This window comes from Cyprinus carpio, chromosome B14 (assembly GCF_018340385.1).
Source record: "Cyprinus carpio isolate SPL01 chromosome B14, ASM1834038v1, whole genome shotgun sequence".
NCBI lineage: Eukaryota > Metazoa > Chordata > Actinopteri > Cypriniformes > Cyprinidae > Cyprinus > Cyprinus carpio.
In genome coordinates this window covers 20860511-20880243 of record NC_056610.1, presented here as the reverse complement: position 1 = coordinate 20880243, position 19733 = coordinate 20860511, and the positions used below count along the sequence as shown (strand labels likewise).

At 35.3% G+C, this 19733-nt stretch overlaps 1 protein-coding gene across 1 annotated transcript; it reads left to right on the top strand.

Moving 5' to 3' along the window:
• Nucleotides 1-2595: 2595 nt before the first annotated feature.
• Nucleotides 2596-18747, top strand: LOC109103558 (microtubule associated scaffold protein 1). Its single transcript, XM_042738538.1, is given in 12 exon segments — nt 2596-2719; nt 5694-5780; nt 5783-5907; nt 10440-10506; nt 11045-11049; nt 14727-14936; nt 15931-16036; nt 16541-16614; nt 16745-16840; nt 17456-17569; nt 17695-17792; nt 18163-18747. Coding segments are annotated over 12 exon segments (1314 nt in total). The 5' UTR covers nt 2596-2604; the 3' UTR covers nt 18380-18747.
• Nucleotides 18748-19733: the final 986 nt, after the last annotated feature.

Genomic DNA, 19733 nt, shown 5'->3' with positions numbered 1-19733 from the left:
GTTGCGACCCATCAAAGAAGGTACAATATCAGGGATAGATCATCTGTTTATAGGAGCAAGGTTATCATCAAAAAGAGATGGGATGATAAAATCTGCTTACAGTATGTTTTGATTCACATATAAGGCTCCTAGGAAATTTTCTCACAGGCTCACAAACTAATTTATGCACTAAGAAACTGTTGAATATTAATATTGGTTGTTTGTTTGTTTATTTATTTATTTATTTATTTATTTATTTATTTATTTATTTTAAATCAGACCATGCTGAGCCCTCTGTGGGAACCTTGAGTAAACCTCTTTCTAACAGGACCACATTGTTAAGGACCAAGCTGCAATGTCCACCTATCAGGAGTGTATCATCAGGTATGAGTCATATTTTCAATATCGTTTTGAGCATTAACTTTTGCATCTCAGATGGAAGGCTAAAACAGTGAATCTCCTGAACAGGCTTGGGGATGTCTGGGTCAGTTCCCCAAAAATCGAAAGAATCTTGCAAGAAAAGAAAATGTTTAGAAACTAATGCCTTTTTAGTGCCATTCATATTTTTTACATTGTGACATTATTGCGCCCCATTCTGTTCATTCGATATAAATAAGTCAAATTTTGGACTAAAATTATTTGACTTCTATTTTTCTTTTCTTTTATTCTTTTTCTTTCTTTTAGGAGCAGGATGCAAAAACACATCTTCACCAGGTTCAGCGAGGTCTTCAAGCAGTCCTCTGAAAACCCATCAGGTTCATCGAGGTCTTCATAGTCCTCTGAAAACCCCTCCCACAGCCAAACGTATGAGACCTGCTGCTACTCCAACAGGTAAAATGCCCAGTTTATGATGTTTAAAATAGCTATACTGAGTACTTTAATTTATTTGTGTTTTTTTTTTAATGTACAGTATATGGCATTTGTTTCAAAGAAAGACCCTCTAATTCTAATAAATCCTGTTGCTACACTGTCGTGTCTGTGATCTGTGAGCGGGGTGGCAGTTGGTTGCACTGTGTGAGCTCTGTGAAACCCTCTCAGCAATGCAGGATATTTTATCCCAGCCAAGTCCTTAACACAGCTGACACAGTCTCTGTCTTGTCTCAGCCGGCCTCTGTCAGCCTGGCACATGTAATGTGTGCTTTCTTACCACCCATAAGTACTGTAATTAAGAATGGCGATTGCATTCCTCTCAGGGATTAAGTCTTGGGTGTATGCATGCAGCATGCCTTCAAGTCTGTTAGACTGGACTCTGCCATCACACTGATCTATGAGAATGTTTTGTTCCAGAGAAAGTGTACTATAAATAATGATATTTTCCTACACCTTTGGACAGAATCACTTTGAATTGCTTTTATATAGTAAATGGATTCAATAGTTAGGTTTATTTTACTCTTAATAATTGCTCAATTCAGATTTGTGCCATATAATATAAGCCACTATACCATAACTCTGAGTCCACACATTAATCTTTTTATTTTTTATTTTTTTTTATTTAATGAAATTAATTAACTTAATAATTTGGAATTTTAATGAATGAAAATCGATATTTTATTAAATTAGATAAGATAAATAGAACCATCAAAAATAGTAAAGTAGAATCATGTTTACTTCAACCTTTAACCCCAGTCTTTTAGACCCCACTCTTTGTTTTAGAATTTGTGAAATTACATATTCATGTGAAAGCCTTGTATTTCATAAGCTTATTTTATGATTTTTGTTTATAGATTTTGTGATGTTTCTTGAAATGTTTTTATGTGCATTGTCTGCTGCTGTCAGCAGCCCCACATAAACACAATAACATTTCAAACATAAAATTATGTCTTCCATGGGCTGCATACTTTGTTTTCTGCATTCTTGCTGGCATCATAGGCGTGTGTTAGACATTTTTTGCGGTTGACTGTTTGTGACCACAAAGAAATCTGTTCTCTGGCCTTGTTGTGGGTCTTATTTGAGAGGTTTAAATGCAATGTACACCTCAGGACAAATTAAATGTTTGGGGTTTTATTTTTTTTATTATTATTATTATTATAATTTATTTTTAATAAATTTATTTTAATATTTAACTTTTTTTAAAAATATATATATATATATTTTTTAATTTTCTTGATTTGATGACTTGATCAGGGTTCATATCTTGCTGTAAGCTGTTACTTTCTCTCCTGCCATTTTTAACCCTCCCCGGTGTGTGAATATGGGAGAAAGCTGTGAGAGAGTGAACCACCCACCCACTCACGCTCTGCTGCTTACTCCTCCCAGCGCCCTCCCTTCACTCTCTTCTTCCTTCCGTTTACCCAGCATCTTGCACCTCCGTAACACCCAGTGGAGAGTGAGAGATGCTGAGTGTCAGTGGATGAGAGCTAAAACTGGAGGATGCCGCCTTCTCTGCCTCATTTGTCTCTGGGGCTCCTGTCCCTCTTTAATCCAGTCTGCTTCAGTTCATTTGTTTTTGTTAAAGTGTGACGGGAGACATGGATGTTTTCTCCCTCCTTTCTTCATCACAATCTTTGCCATTTGTTTGGCAGATGTAATTATCTATATATTTTTTTTGCTTTAGATTTGTTTGGTAGATGTGGTTTTTTTTTTTGTTTTGCTTGTGTGGGGTTGTTGTTTTTTTTTTTTGGCAAGATGATTTTCTCTCCCAAATTTTCATTTTCAATCCACATGAGGCTGACAGCGAAGGGATTGCTCAGAAGCCTCCAGCTGCTGTCAGGATGCAAGAGCACTGTGGTGTTTCAGGCAGGTCTGTTCGTCAGAAAACGCTGTTGTTGTGGCTTTTCCTTCATTCTGCACAGACGTTTCAGAGTGTTTCTGTACAGCTCGCAAGGTGCTGTCTTCGCTCATGTGGTGTTGATTCTATCTTTAGACTCCGCTTTTCTCTATCTGCCAAAGAGTATTTGATATGTGTACGTGGCCAGTAGGCATCTTCTTGCTAGCCGCAAATAGAGCCTGGGATCTTTTTGCAAATAACATGTATATTTGTGCCACAATTTGGGTTATGGTAATCACCTACCAAGTCAGTAGATACAGTAAGTTCATATTTACCTTATTCCTCTATTCAAGCAAGTTGGTTCACAGGTCTAAAAACTTAATTTACCTGTTTTCAAATGCTCAGAGGTTAATTTGGCCTGGATATTAGGTTGAATGTAATATCTTGTAAATATTTTGACAAGGTGAATTCCCATCGTAGGGATGAAGTAGACATGTTTGTGGCAGTAACTCTTCTTTTTATAGTGTCTGGCCAAATAAGGACTCTAATAAATAAGGAAACAACTATTTATTCCATGTTCGTAACATCACCGAGGACTATATTTGATCTCAGTAAGTATTTGGCTAAGGTTTCACCTGTTGAAATATCACTCTAAAAATAAATGCATATAAGCTCCAATTATAGCATTAATGATAACCTGATTGATGGTTAAATCTGTTTCTGCATGCATTACCTTCAATAGTACCTCTGACCTTTACGATGATTTGGAATCTTTTTATCTAGTTACATTCTCTGTCAGTATATATCGGCTAGCCTGAAATTGGTGTAACTGCTTTGTTTTTCTGCTTATCCTATCCTTTTTTTTTTTAATCTGCATAACTTATATTATTAAGAGTTACTATTCTGTGCTTGCACTTTAATGTACCTTCAGTCTACTCTTATGTGAGTTTTCCAGCAGAGGGAGCCACACAGATGTTTGCCTAGCAGTGACACCTTATGGTTTGAATTATACTGCATTTTTAATGTGTTGGCTAACATGATTTCTAATGTGCCACACCAAGACGACGACCTACATTTTTGCCTTTAAAAATGCACTGCTAGTTTTTAAGAGAATGGAATATGAAAAACAACAAAATTAAATTTAGGACCTCTGGAATCATGGTAGCAAGGCCAAAGTATTCAGAGGTTATTCAGAGTTCCTGATTAATGTTGTATTTCTGATTTGTTTTTAATTGCCTTTTTTGTATAATGTCTTAGTTTAATGTCTGCCACATAAAATTTTTCTAAAAAGCCAGTCTGGATTACATTTCATTAGCTTATTAAATATCATTACAGGAGAGACTGGTCTGCACAAACAGAGGTCAAGCACAGTAGATGTGTTCATAATATAGCCTCATTAGTCAGTATAGACAAGTTTTTAAAAAGGACTAATATTTCCAGTTCCTTCAATCCAAGCTAAACCGCTTTATTTACTTTATAGGTGGGTACTGTGAACTAACAGACTTGTAGCTGTTTGAGTTTTTGTCTTGTAGTAGAGCAGTTTTGATGTTTGTTTTGAAGGATTAATATGTTGTTGGAAAGGAATGATTTTTTTTTCAGCTGAAAATTTCAGCATTCTAGACAATGTCTGTTGGAAATCTTTTATTGACATTTGGATCAAGTTCCAAAATGGTCAATGTTTCCATTCTTATTGCTTAGTTGTTTCTCAAAAGACCTATATGGTCTGTTTCCTAGTAGCGTTAAACAATGCACATTTTGTGACCTTAGAAAACAGACTCTAAAAGGACTATTGTGAATCCCTGCTTGCATTAATTTAGAAGGTGGATAGTTGTATGATTAAAAGTATGCATATTCACATTAGTTTTCATAGCATTTAAAGTTGTGCAAAATGGACCAACTTGCACTGCTGAAACAGTGTGCATAAATGGTATTTAACCTTCAAGTATTGTTTTTTTTTTTTTTTCTTCTTCCCCCTGCATTCTTAAGGCATGATATATGCTGAAAATCATGAATCAGTGCTAAACATTTTTTTTTTCCCTCTGAAAGTGTTTCTCCCTCCTTTTTTGCCTTCTAGAAACCAGAATTTAAATAGTTCAGGTAGTAGTTTTGACACATTTTGTATTTTCTTTTTTTCAGTTTATTTTATATAAATATGTACATATTTTATAATACATGTTATGCATATTATATTTACATTAACACTTTTGGTTAAGAAAAGAGCGTGATAAAATGCATTGTTGTTGTTGTTGTTGTTGTTATTATTATATGTAAATAATATAAATATTAGATATATATTATTATAATATTTAATATTTTATTCTTTAAATAATTTTCTTTGGCACCTTAATGTCTTTGCAGATGTAAATTTAGTGCTGTAAATCAGTTGCTGTTGGATTGACATTAGAGGAGAAAGGCTTCATGGGGTTTGTTGTCCCGCCCCTGCCTTATTAAAGTTGGTATTTCAGAAATATCCTAGGCTGCTAACACCAAACTGTTATGTAATAACTCTGCTAGGACACACTGGATTAACAACATGAAGACTTTAGGTGTTGGCATTGGAAAAATGTTCCTATAAAAGCTGTATATACCTCACAGGGGTTTTACGGCTTCATATAGTGCCATTTAAATGCCAATGGCTTACTTCAGGTAACCTTCCTCTAGTAGTGAGGCTTTTTTTTTAGAGGGATTTGTGCCCTGATTATGTCTGGGTGTTATATTTATGAGCTGATGTAAATGAAAACCACTGTGGCATAGCCCTGCTAAAATAAGAGGTCTCTGATGGCCTGATCTACAGAGGGGGAGATATTATTTAGTGATGGGGTGAGCTGTTATCTCATTCAGCATTGCATTTGGTGAAGGGTTGAATCTGTTTTTGGATCGTCTCTTGGATTTTTTGTTTAATTATCTTATGTGGTTTGGTTTGATGTATGTTAATTGGACTGGAGAAGCACTTTGAAGAAAATAATGCTGAATGTTGTCTCAACACTCAATACATATTCTCTTACAGTTGACAAGTCAAGGACGAGTTCCCGAAACCAGCAGCCCCCGACAAATGGGCAACCAGATCTGGTACCGCCAGAAAGCAAGTCCAGAAATTCGAGTACTACAAGGCTCTGTGTGAGAAGAAGAACCAGACCATTCCAGCAGCTGGAGAGCTCTTCCGATCCAACAACCGCAGGTTCGAGGCTGTTGCTGTGGTCATAAAGCATCTATGTGCTGGGGTGAGTAGGCCTGTTATGAGATTACATTGCTTAAGTTCATGATGAATCATTCTGCTATACAGCAGACATGAATAATACATGAAGATGGTGTCTTTGATCAGTTGTCAAGTTAGGATTAGATTTCTTTGGTTAGGTTTAGATATCAAGTTGGGTTCTGACCACCCAGCACTGATTGTATTGGTTTGTAGTCTCGTTGGGTGTGTTTGCAGTCAGGTAATGTTGTGCTACTCCCTTCTGCTCTCTGTTTGTTCTAGTGATGTTCTTTTTGTTTTTATTTAAATTTTTACTTTTTTAGTGTTCTGTGTTGTACTGTCTTTTATAGGTTATGTTCTTTAAAACTTTACTACTTTAAAAATCAACCCACCAAAGATGTTTCTCAAATCCATTCAATATGCAATGTTTTTTAAATAACCCTCCAAAGTTTTGTCTGTGCAATTACTTATTTCACATTTTTATTAACAACATTTAATAGTAATTTTTTTTTCATGGTTTTTGAAAATCATCTTATGTGCACCAAGGCACCAAAAATTATTGTGATATTTCAGATTATAATCTCTTATAAAATATATTTATCTTTTGTAATTTACTTTCCACCCTAGATGTATCTATTAAAAATCAGGTTACATGTAATCTCTCCATAAAAATCAGGTTACATGTAAGGACCCAATTAGATTTGCTAATTTTAGAATTTTGTCCCCCTTGTTAACAAAATACTCAATATATTAAAATGGCAATATAAAGGCCGGTTGGCTTTACATGGTTAAAGTTAATGGTGAGAAAAGGACAAAGACGGGTGGAAAAATGGAGTTTGTTTGAGCTGGAGTTTGGTTTGTTATGGTCCTGGGGTGCATATTGCACAAAAGACGGGAAGAAGTGCAGTTTGTTTGAGCTGAACCTGACAGGTTAAAGTCTGGGGTGCATATTGGCTGCTCCTGCAGAATCTGGACCAAGACCAACTTATTAATTAAGCTTCTCTTTGTACTGTAGATTGTGGACAAGAAATTATATTTAATTATACCTTTAAGGTCCTAGGTCCACAGTTATTTATTTGAGCAGAGGTAATTTATAAATGGGATGTTCTATTTCAGGCCATCTTCATTTTTTTTTCTTGTAGGTGGTTCTTATTCAGTGTGTTTTAAATGTCTGAGCCACAATTTCGATATGTGCTGCTTTCGAAAATTCAGTGTTCAATATTGATTGTCAACAGATTTATGAATCTGAAAACTGGGTGATACAACATAATTTCATGACAAAAATCAGATATATAGAGCATGAAAGTAAATGTAGTGTTTGAGCAATGTCTTGTATAGGAATCTGTTAAGCATTCATTAGGAGGTTGGGCTTCAGCATGTCTGTGTGAGAGTGTACCAGCTGCTGCCTTGATATGGTCAGAAGCTGCTGGGGGCTGCTTCATATCCTTTGTTTGCACTGAGCTGTCAGCACACTGTGTGCATTGCCATAATTTCACTACAAGAGGCCACACATGCTTTCCCTGAAGCAGTAACATTAATTGCCATAGTTGATAATGATAAATGAATGTGTTTTTAATATTTTCCCACTCAAGTTCTTGGTGTGATCACATGATTCTAAATGCATTAGTTAAGATTGTATTTAGTATTGATTTGCCTCACCAAACTGTCCAACATTATTTAATTATAACTGAATTTTTTTTTGCATCATGACCCCTTTTTATTTTTAAGGCTGTTATATATATATATATATATCTATAATACTATATATGGATACCATATATATTTATATATATATTATATATAATATATATATATATATATATATACTATATATATATATAATATATACTATATATATATATACACACATTTGTTTATTTATAGTACAAAAATAAACCTGTAATCTAAAAACAGAAATGGTGGTGTTGTTATAAAAATGTTTATATTAAAAATATTAATCCATTATTTTCTATTGTGTATATAGAAATGAATAAAAAGGTTACTATTTCTTCAAAACAGCATTCAACATTATAATCATATTTTTATATTAAAAACATCATTCAATAATTATGATAATTATCATTGTTATTAGTAATAATGATAAATATAGGTCCTAATAATGTTATCCATTATTTTCTATTTCATACAAAAATATAATATTATTTATTAGATTTTAATGATGATAATAATAAAATGGTTAATTTTTTTGTATTGTGTATTATTTAATTGTTTTCTAATTCAATTGTTTTCTACTGAATAAAGATAGTATTTTAGTATTTTAATAATAATGGTATTGATAATGGTAACTATTTTATTTATTATGATTAAAAATACAACTTTCTATATGCAGTAGAAAACAATGGACTGTTATAATAACATTAATAATAATAATTTTTAAATAATAGCATTTTTATTATTATTATTTATTATTATTATTATTTATTATTATTATTATTTATTAGTTATTATTGTTATTAAATACTTTTTTCTGTGTGCAGTAGAAAATAATGGATTGTTATAAACATTAATAGTAACTTTTTGTTATGTTATAACAATCCATTATTTTCTACTGCATATAGAAAAAAATAGTATATAATAATTAATAAACAATAAAAGGCTACTGTTATTATTATTAGTTATTATAATAGTCATTTTTTTTCTACTGCATACAGAAAGTTGTTGTATTTTTAATCCTAATAAATAACAATAAAATAGTTACTATTATCATTATCATCATTATTATTATTATTATTATTATTTAATATTATAATTTTCATCATTTTTGATTGTTGAAAAGAATTGTTTTTTATTATTAATTAAAGTAACTATTTTATGGTTTAATTTTATTATTACCATAAAATACTATTATTTTTGTATGAAATGGAAAATAATGGATAACATTATTAGGACCTATTTTATCATTATTTCTATTACCATTGTTTAATATGATGATGATGATGATGATGTATTTTAATAGTAATACAAAAAATAAATTAATTTTATTATTGTTGTAGTTTTTTGCAGCACTTATTCGGTGTACAATAACTACAAACTTGATATGGACCTCCAAATTTTAATCTGACAGCCTTGATTAATTAGAGACGAATTAAAAGTGACATCCCTGTAGTTTTGTGTGTTGTCCAGTTGTTAACTTAATAATAAATATGAATGTTAAATTGTATCCTGCACTGCTTTCAGTTAGAAAATTCTGAGGAGGAAACCAAGAAAGACCGCTGTCCTCCTCTGTCCTCTCATGTCCTGTGGGAAGGTCACTGCACACTTCTCCTGTAACACGCACCATTTCATTAAGTGCCACTCAATCATCCAACTGTCAGACATTGCATTTTTTGTCTGCTCTCTTTGCTCTACTTACTGTGGTTGTCCTAAATTGCAGCATTTATGTAGCAGCCTACCAGGCACAACATAGCCACCTCCCTCCATTGCCCTTCTCTTAGATATATTACGGTATCCTTTCACCACTGAGAAGGCAAGCGGTTGGAGGAGGTGAGAGCCAATGAGCTTTTTCCACTAGTCCCTCCAATGTTGAGCGAGACGGCAGAGAGAGGAGGTAGAGGTGGCAGAGGTTTATGCATCTGGGCTGCTGCCGTCCTGCATTCTGGACTGAAGTCACAGAGACGGGATCATGGGCTGCTCCGGCAGCAAAGTGTGCCTTAACGCTCCCTGCGCTGGACACAGGGTAAAGACATTATCCTCTCCGCAGGGTGCAGGGCAGGACAGATTGGCATTTGAATGGGATAACTGTGGATGCCTATGTAAAGCATGTCAGTTCTGTATGATTAGTTTGTGGTATTCTTAAATCTGATTTGTTTCACTGTTTGATTTATTCTAATGAATATACAAGGATGAGTTCATAGCTGTAGAGTAAATGTCACTCTGCAAGTGTTTGCATTGATCTCGGGGGAAGGGGCAGGTCAGGGCGGCAGCACGCGGTTTTTGAAGCGTCTTTGTGTTGGTTGGGGAGGCTGACAGCACTGCAGCTGTGCCGCTGGATGTCCTCCCCCTTAAATGAGAGACAGTGGTAGGGAGAGAGAGAGACACTGCTGATTTCATTGCTCTGCATTCAGTTGTTGATGTCATTCATATGCTTGTTTTTTCAATTAAATATTTGGAGAGATGTCTTTGTTAGTGGTTATAAAACAAAGATGGGTTGTGTGTTGGGTGCTCGAGTTGGTGTTGAGGTGATGTTATGTCTTTTCTATAATTTTTTGTTTTGATTTTTATTTTTTTCAGGAAAGCCTGTTTTCTTTGAACGCTTCTGGGCTGCTTTACTAATACAGTTATTTATCATGACAATCAAGCACATTCAAAACTGAACTATAACTCCAATCCATCCACTCCTGTGGTTGACAGTCACCCTTCGAAGGGAAAACCTAATGCATAATTCATGTCTGCCGAAGGAATTTCAGAGTTGTTCATCATGACATTAGATTTCACTTGGCACTGCCCTGCTCTATTGTGACATTTTTTTTGGCATATTGTGTTTGAGTAATATGATGCATTGAGAAACGTTGAACTGGTTTTCCTTCTGTTTTCCTGCAGCATGAGGAGATGATGAAGCAGCGCAGGGAGCTGTCTCAGGAGCTGGTCACCTTGCGTGAGGAGCTGGGTAAGTGTGTGTGTGTGAGTCATTGTAGAGTGCTTGGCTTTCACTGTCTGCGGAAAGAATGAAAAGAGCTGCCAAAATGAAGCTGTTTGTAATTAATGTAATATTTGGATTGCTGGTCACAAGGTAATCATTGGGATGAGCGGTAGGTGTGTTGTTTGCCATAACATGCAGACTACCATGACCTCTCACGCTACCGTGTGATGGCCTCTGTCAGAATCTGTCAAAAGTTTGGACACATCTACCATTTCTGTGCTTTTCTCTGCATTTTACAATAAAAGTAGTAATAGAGTAGTGGTAAAAAACTACAAAAATGCAAATATGTGACCAAAAAAAGGTTATTGTTATTTGGGTAAATGATGTTATATTTTTCTTTTGCACATTAATTTATTTAGTTTTGTGTTTGTTTTTCTTTTTTGTTTTTGAGGTCCTATGGACACTACCATTCAAATGTTTTACAATCTAAGCTTCTTGTCCAAATTCATGTAGTGCTTCTTGGGATGCTTTTATTACTCTTTTTTTTCAATAGTATATACAAAAGTTTCAGTAACTACATTTATAATTACAAAAGATTTCTGTATCAAATAAATGCTGTTCTTTTGAATTTTCTATTCATCAAAGAATCCTGAAAAAAATCCACAAAAAAAATAAGCAACACAACTGGTTTTAGCATTGATTTAATAATAATAATAATAATAATTGTTTCTTGAGCAGCAAATAGGCATATTAGAATGATTTCTGAAAGATCATGTGACACTGAAGCCTGGATTAATGATGCTGAAAATTCAGCTTCGTCAGCACAGGAATTAATAGCTTTTTAAAAGGTATTAATATTTCACAGTATTGCTGCTTTTAATGTATTCATTTATTATATTTTAAATGTAGTAATTGTGGGCATTGTGAGCATTAGAAAATCTTTAAAAAATCGTATCAACCCCAAACTTTTGAATGGTACTGTTTACTAGGTGCTTGTTAAGTTTGGTATTCTGTCCTATTTACCCATTAAGTTATTTTAGAAAAATGCATTTAAGCTTGTCCACTTAGAACATAAGAAATATAATGTGTCCAGTGTACACTGGTACTATGTTTGAATTTGCCTACAACTGAGTGTGCCTACTAGTACATGAATTACCATGTGTTTGTAGATAAAGAGGATAGTCTGTTTGTTTTATTGGTCCTGTTGGAAGAGCTCTCCCCTCCCATTGGGCTCATTTAGGAGACACACCTCCAGAAAGCACATACTGAAAGCAGAAAGGGTGAGCCGTCCTGGAATGTGTAGGTCATGATAGTGTCTGTCGACAAGGTCGGAGAAGTCTGATGTCCCTCACAGTCTAATGGGCAAAGTAACATGGAGAAATGAATTTAGTACCAGTCAGTGTTTCCCATGAGACGTCTGATGCATTGATTTGTCATGGATAATTTTTTTTAATATTAGAAAGTGTTTAGCATGAGAGGTATGGTTATTTGATTTATGTTCTTTCTTTACTGATATACGGTATCATCTGAGCAGGGTTAATCTATTTTTGCTAATCAGTAAAATTTATTTATATTTTTACACTTTACAAATGTATAAGTCTGGCACATGATTACTCTTTATTATTATAATCTATGCTTAAGCGTATTAGCACATTCCAGGGCTCCTGACCCCTATAAGAATTCTTCAGACCACCTCCTGAAGTCAATAATATAGCTGCAGGAAAATATCAGCAATATTACCCACAGACAGCTTTGTTTTCAGCTTTCAACCAAGCATAAAGCGAGTGATGTCACTGTGAATACTGCAGCGTGCCATGTTTTTTGGCACGCACCCAGAATTCCCTTATAAAACAAAAGTGTCTTTTAACACAGGACAACTGCTCTCTTCCAATGAACCGAGTGCTGTCTTCACACAAAACCTGCTAGAACTGTGTCCAATTAATTTAGCTTGCTATTTGGCATGTGCCTTTATTAACTTCTCTGTGCAGAATGTTAACTTAAGTTGCCTTTTGTGTCATTTAGTGAATAGTTTTAATGTAAAAACATCTGTTTACGGAATAAACATGTCTAGACGATGTCACGTGATTTATTTGAGGCACATTCAAACCGGACTTTTAAATGTACAGTTTAATTTTCCATTTTGGTAAGAGATTGGATACAAACAGTGCATGTACATAAACAGCACATTTGACAAGCTTTCTTCTGCCAAGAGCTTTCTGTAATAACCTAAATATACTGTTTGGATGCATATGCGCAGTCATTTTTGCTGACTGTCGAGTCATGACCTGTGTGTCTCCTTTCTTTTTTTCTTCTGTGGAAAAGAAAAAGGATCCTCCTCCTCCTTAACTGTCTGTTTTTCCTCTTGTTTGCATTATTTGGATTATTTATAGGACTTCAGCTGTGCTTTGCATCATAAATATAACCTATAATCGAATTACACTGCAGATTCATGAAATACATCAAGCCATTAGTGAGCTCTGGGTCTGGCTCATCTTCTCTGAGTGGATCTGATCATGGTTTAGCTCTGTTTACTGTTTCTTGTACAGCAGGGTCAATAGATACTGTTCTCATTTAACCCCTAACAACAGCTTTATAATGATTATGATTGTAACTTATTTTAAGACTCTCTTTTAAAGGGGAACAATCTGTGGTTTTCATCTCAGAATATAGATGATTAGATTGCAGTGCCAGTAAGGGATGTGAACCTAAGTGTTCCTCCTGGAGAACAACAGCCGTTCTTGTGTTGTGACTCATTCAAGTAATTTATTTTGCTGACATGCTTTTGACCTTTGATAATAGATGAGGTTCAGAAATGCCTACTGATGCGCCAGTAAACAGATAAGATTAGCCGAACAATCTGGTGTAATTAAGCTGTTATATAGAAGTTAGACATAAGTTTGTTCCCAGCACTCACTGAGTGTTTTCACACAAATATGAGCATCACATTAGCCTCATAAAGTGAGTGGACTGGTAAGCTCTGTTTGAAACAGCTGCCTGGATTTCTGCTGTTATTTCATTATAGTGGCCTGGGCCAGGGACAAATAAGTCTTATAAAGAGACTTACTGGCCTTTGCGTGCTCGTTGCATCACATGACTTTGTTGGTTATGCCAGATCTCTTGGATTTGGCAGTTTTAAGTTTTTCAAGTATCAATAAACACTGAAGCATCTTTAATTTTTATTCAATAATAAAACCTAAAGTAGTTTGGCATAATCTTTTATTTTCATTCCATTATTTAATTTATTTTTTATTTTTTTCATTGTGATATGATGACTTTTGTATTACCCTGACATTTCTGATTTGTGCCTCTGACTTTTGTATCACCCTGACATTTCTGATTTGTGCCTCCTAATTATTAATATATTTAAATCTAAAAAAAATAATATTAATAAAGATATTTAAAAAAAAATGCATGTGTATTTAATATTGAAATAAATAATTTTAGATGCATAAACATCAATTCAGATATATAGATATATTTATTTTATTAATATAAAGGTAATGATATAAATAAAGAGATCCATACAGATAACCCTGACATTTCTGATTTGTGCCTCCTAATTATTTATATATTTATATGGTGGTATTTGGATAGCCTGTTACTCCATGTAACAAACTTGTACACTACAAAGACCGGAGCAGCTGCAGGATTCAGCTTGCTACTTTGTGTGAAAACCACAGCAGTTCTGTGCAGAGCAGTGAAGTGCCATCTGTTTCTTTCTATAAGAGCAGAGGTGGCTAATGCTCACAGGGACCGTATCTGTGACACAGTTCTGATTGAGAAAGCCTAGTGAGTGGTTGGGAAACTCCTGTTCATTATGGCTCTGTGGATTAGTGTTCCTTTTGCTGAACCTACCCTTAGTTGTAATTTGACATGTTCCTTGTAACAGTTGACACATTATTTACAGAACTGCTGGAGATACCATAACCGTAGAGACAACTGGGACTCATGCAGAATACTTGAGTATTGAATCATAGCATCGAGTGTCGGCAGGGCCTGATGTCAAAGCAGCAAATGGACATGTTGGCCTTTCAACATTTGCTCTGGTTATCCCACTGCTGTCTGCATATAGCATATCTAAATTTTCATATCAGATGTCCTACTCTTTTTGTTTTTTGTGGGTTGCTGTTGTATTGTGTGTAAATATGGAATATTTTTAAATGGTGCTTTACGGCTTGATTTTGTTAACTGAATTAATCACTTAATTGATCTTCTAACTTCTCCGATTGGATCTTTTCCTCAGTGAGCTCTGCTCATCCTGTGAGCGTCTGGAGCAGGAGAAGGAGGAGCTGCGTGCTGCTTTTGATGGAGTTCTACAGAAGGTCCAGGAGCAGCACCACTTGGACCTTGCTGACCTCGAGGAGAGACTGAAGACCTTTTACTCCACTGAGTGGGAGAAGGTCCATCAGACTTACCAGGAGGAGGCTGACAAGTGCAAAGCTCAGATGGAGCAGCAGGTGTGGAAGACACTGGGCCTTTTTTCATTTGTTCTCCAGTGTCCTTACACACTTTTTGTTGGATAGATTATTTCAGATGTCTTAAAGGGGTCATGACATGGGTTTTTTTATTTTATTATTATGGTCCCATAGGTACAATTATAGTATTACTATAGTTTTTTAAAAAAAAAAAAACTTTAAAAATGTAGTGAATTATGACATTTTTTTTTTTATTTATTTTTTTTTTTTTGATTTTTTTATTAAAGTCTGTTTTTTGTTTTTTTGTTTCTCCTTTAAGAGTTCAGTGTTAACGCCCACTGTTATGATTGGCTAACGACAGTGCATATGGATCAATTATTAAACACCCCCAGCCAGAACATTTGTGGATTGAGCGTAACTGTTTAGTAGCGGGTGATGCATTCGAAGCGATGGCTCTTGCAATGATAAAACCTTATATGTTTGAGCACATCTGCGTGGCATTGTATTTTTCTGTACACAGACCCACTCGCTGTCCGTTGACTGAACACTTGTGAGGCGCGCGGCGCGACAACGATACGAAAATGAGCGTAGTTGTCTTGTGCTGGAGGCGGTCATATGCAAATGGTTGGAACGTCACTTCGCACCGTGACGTCACTTCCTTACCATGGATCCAGAACGAGGTGTATTTAGAGCTTGATTAAATAAATGGCTCGTTTATAATGGGGAGGACGTCTTAAGCTATGAAACTTGCAGGACGTTTTATTGGTACAAAGACCTCTTATATTCCAAAAGATCAAGGCAAATTTGGTTTCTCATTTCATGACCCCTTTAAACTGTCAAATTAATACTTAAACATGATCACTTTCTCAGAACTATGTAGAGTGGTTTCATAGTTTTTGTTTTTCTTGTACATTGGCATATGAGCCTTGACCTTTTAGTTGTTTGAACATATGGTATCTGACTTCCTCATCATTTATTCACAAAACAAACCAATAAGACTTTTTCTAAATTAAGTTATTTATTTGTACTTGTCTAGCTAAAAGAGTTGCGAGAAAAACATGAGGCTTTGAAGAAGGAACTGGAAGTAAGCCATATGGAGGAGGTGGATGGCCTTAAACTACAGTTTGAACAGACTTTCAAAGGTAAATCATATTGGGCTTTGTTTTTGTCTAATATGGTCTTTTTCTCTCTTTAAAATGTGTGTGTGTGTGTGTGTCTACTACTGAACCATGTTTTGGGGACAAATTTGTTTCCAGAAGTAAGCTAAACATGACAATCTCTCTAAACCTTTTGGGAACGTCCTCATTTGTGAAAATTGTATTAAAGTAAATAAAAGTTAAAAAATATATGTATATGTTAGGTTAAACTATTTAATATCCCTATGTAGTTGTCTCTATTTACCTGAAAATGTTGGACGTTTATGGGGAAAAAGTTGAAGTCTGTATTAGGAAAATTGTTTATAAATTATACCAAATGATGTCTGTTAGGTTTAGGAGTAGTGTTAATGGATAAAATATAACGTTTGTACAGTAGATAAAATATCATGTCTATGGAGACTCCTCATAATACACACACAAATTCAACAAAAGTACACCAATATTACCTCTCATGCTCTGATATATTCTGCTCTGTCTTGACTTTCTCAGAACTCAGACAGTCCCATGAAAAGGAAATGCAGGCTTTCAATGCAACACTGAAGGAATCAGAGGACACGTTATCTGTAAGGCAGTGACCAAGAGCTAAAATTCTCCACACAACATCCGTGTTTCCTGCTCACCTTTCCTTTCTTGTATTTTGCCCTGTCAAAATGTAACAAACATTTTCATATCAGTGCATTTTTCCTCAAACAGAATAGAATTCAGGAGCTCATAACAGAGAATAACAACCTCAAAGAAAAGCTGGATGCAGAGGTGAAGAGAAGGATGGACCTGGCTGAGAAAACACAGGTATGTTATCACTCCTGTATAGCTCCCAAACATCTGTGTTATCAAGCAGACTTAGCCAGTGCTGTTGATAGTAATGCATCTCTGTTTTTAGTAGTGCATCTCTGCTTTAACTGGAATGTTATTTTTTTATTGGTCTTTTCTTTCAGGTTTGGGTTGATTAGGGAACACTCAACATTCTGAAAATGCATGCGAGGGCATTTAGATAAAGACCCTGTCCTATAAATAGTGTGACAATCCAGCACAGGGAAAGTTAATATATCAGGGTTTCTTCAACTATGGACACTTTCGACTTTAGAAAAAGTAAAAAGTTTCTTACATTTATGCATTTAGCAGATGCTTTTATCTAAATGCTCTTAAAACACACTTTTCACATTCTCACATTGGTTTAGTTTGTTCATCAACAAACGCCCAACATTGTATATATTCATACACCACAGGAGAAGTCTTTATTAGAGACCGTAACATCCTTTTGGGTAAAATTAGAATAATACCAAATGTGGAAACCTGAATTTGAGACTTTTATTTTATTCTATTATTTTACTGGATCTTAATGATCCAGTTTAGGAAAGCCAGTATATATTCCTGATATCTCTTTCTTATTTTCTTATGTTTAAGGACTCCCATACTCTTTATCTGGAGCAGGAGCTTGAAAGCCTTAAAGTAGTGCTGGACATCAAAAACAAACAGATCCATGAACAGGACAAGAAACTCTTGCAGATAGACAAACTGGTGAGCTCAGTTATCTGTTGTGCATAAAGCATCTACATTCTAATCACAGTAAACAGATGAACATAAATCTGACGCTCCTACAATATATGTGCTGGAGAAACTCTAAGATTTTATTTTATTTTTAGATGGAGAGGAATGTGAAGCTGGATGAATGTCTTAAGAAACTACAACAGGAAAACGAGGACCTTAAAGCCAGAATGGACAGACATGCTGCTTTGTCAAGGTAGCATACCACAAGTTTGTGTTTATAAACGTGATACTCTTGGGTTTTTAGAAATTATTTGACTTAATCCACCTGTCTAGCTTCTGACATTTGGGTGCTTTCCCAGTGGGCTTCATTCAGTTAGCAAACCAAAGTCTTTTTTGTAGTTTTACAGTATTTGCATGTGGTATAGGACATTCTACAAAATTGCTTCTGGCTATGCTTTGAGACTTTAATTGCTTTGATTACTGTTTGTGCTCTTTTCGTGGTAAGAATGGTGTGTTTTCATTGCAGCAAAGCTTTGTGCTGAGAGACCTTCTGCTCTTTCATCTTGTGCAGTAATAGTGACTACTTTAATCAGGTTTACCAGAGCTGCCTTGTTCCGTTGCAGACAACTGTCCACAGAGCAGGCGGCTTTGCAGGAAACCCTCCAGAAGGAGTCCAAAGTGAACAAACGCCTGTCTATGGAGAATGAAGAGCTGCTCTGGAAGCTCCACAACGGTGATCTGAGCAGCTCCCGCAAGGTGTCTCCTTCCCCGTCCTTGAATCTCCAGTCACCGCGGAACTCTGGGACAGTGTTCTCCAGCCCTCCCGTCTCACCCAGATAACAATGGCCTTCAGCTTCCAGGAAGCTCTTTCATTTATGAGGGAGCGCTTCCTGCATGCTGAATCTGGTCTGGACCATGTCAATGGCTCTCAATATGGAATTGACTTTGTTGACTCTTGTACAGATTAAAAAAAACAAACTGAAGACTAGATTGCACAGAAGCACTTACCAATGAGGTTACCCTCGTATTTTGCCTTTCACGTCAGACTATGGAGGAAAAAAGAAATATCTCAGGGCTTGTAGAAGGTTTTTCTCAAAGGTAGGGGGTTTTGTTTCCTCTCCTAGATTGCTTTGTTCCCTGAAGCTTCCTGACTTTTTCTTTTAATTTTTTTTTTTTTTTTTTTTTTTTTAATAGGTTACTGACTTTTGAATCCTTTACAGGGGCGTCTGACATTTTATTAAATTTTTTGGGCATTTGCCTTTAAGTGTACCTGTATATACCCAAATGTATCTTTGCTCTGGGATGAATGCCCAAATGCCAGCTGGCCAGTGGACATAACCCAGATGCTGCTGCTCGTGTAGCGTTTGGTTTCCCTTTATTTTATGCAGGACCTCAGACCCCAGATGAATTTTTCTAAAGAGACACTTCATAGATCAACTCAAGCCATAAACTGACTGTTACTATTTACTCAAATGGAAATATTCACTGATCTCAACCAGGTGTTCTCAAAACCTTATGCAACATTTTGGTTTATATCATTTTTGATTTTGTAAATGGTATTTGTTTTAAATCACACATTAAGAACTGCAAAAAGTTGAGCTTTACTCAGATCATGATGCATGTTTCATCACATATATGCTCTCCATATCACTCTCATATGCATAGGAGAGATGCAATACAGTGATTGATGCAGAATGAATTGATTAAAAGTCTTGAATGTTTTGATTAATGCCTGTTTAAGGGTTGAATTATCCCTTTTCCTCGTATCTTGGCAATCAGAGATGCAGTGGTATAATGTGCTTGATATGGAAATGGCATGTCATTGGGCAGCACTGTGACTGAAGGCATACACTATTGGGAATCTGAAATTTTTAATGACTTTCTTGAATACGGGTTTTGTATATTATTCTGTATGATTGAGCCCTAGGGTGGATTTGAGTGTTTGTTTGTCCTTGTTTCTATATTTATTTCTGATCATGAGACCAATGTAATGACGGAGCATGTTTCGTGGTGTCATCAAGAGCCCCCCTGTGTGTGAAACTCTACTGTGGATTTTTATTTAAGCTATTTACAAAGAAGTTAAATAGCAAAAGAAGAACTTTTTTTTTTTTTATGATGGTATGTATTGCTAAGCTGTTTGTGTGAATGTTGGTGTGAAACTGAAACTCATGAAAATATGCAATTAATAAAGAAT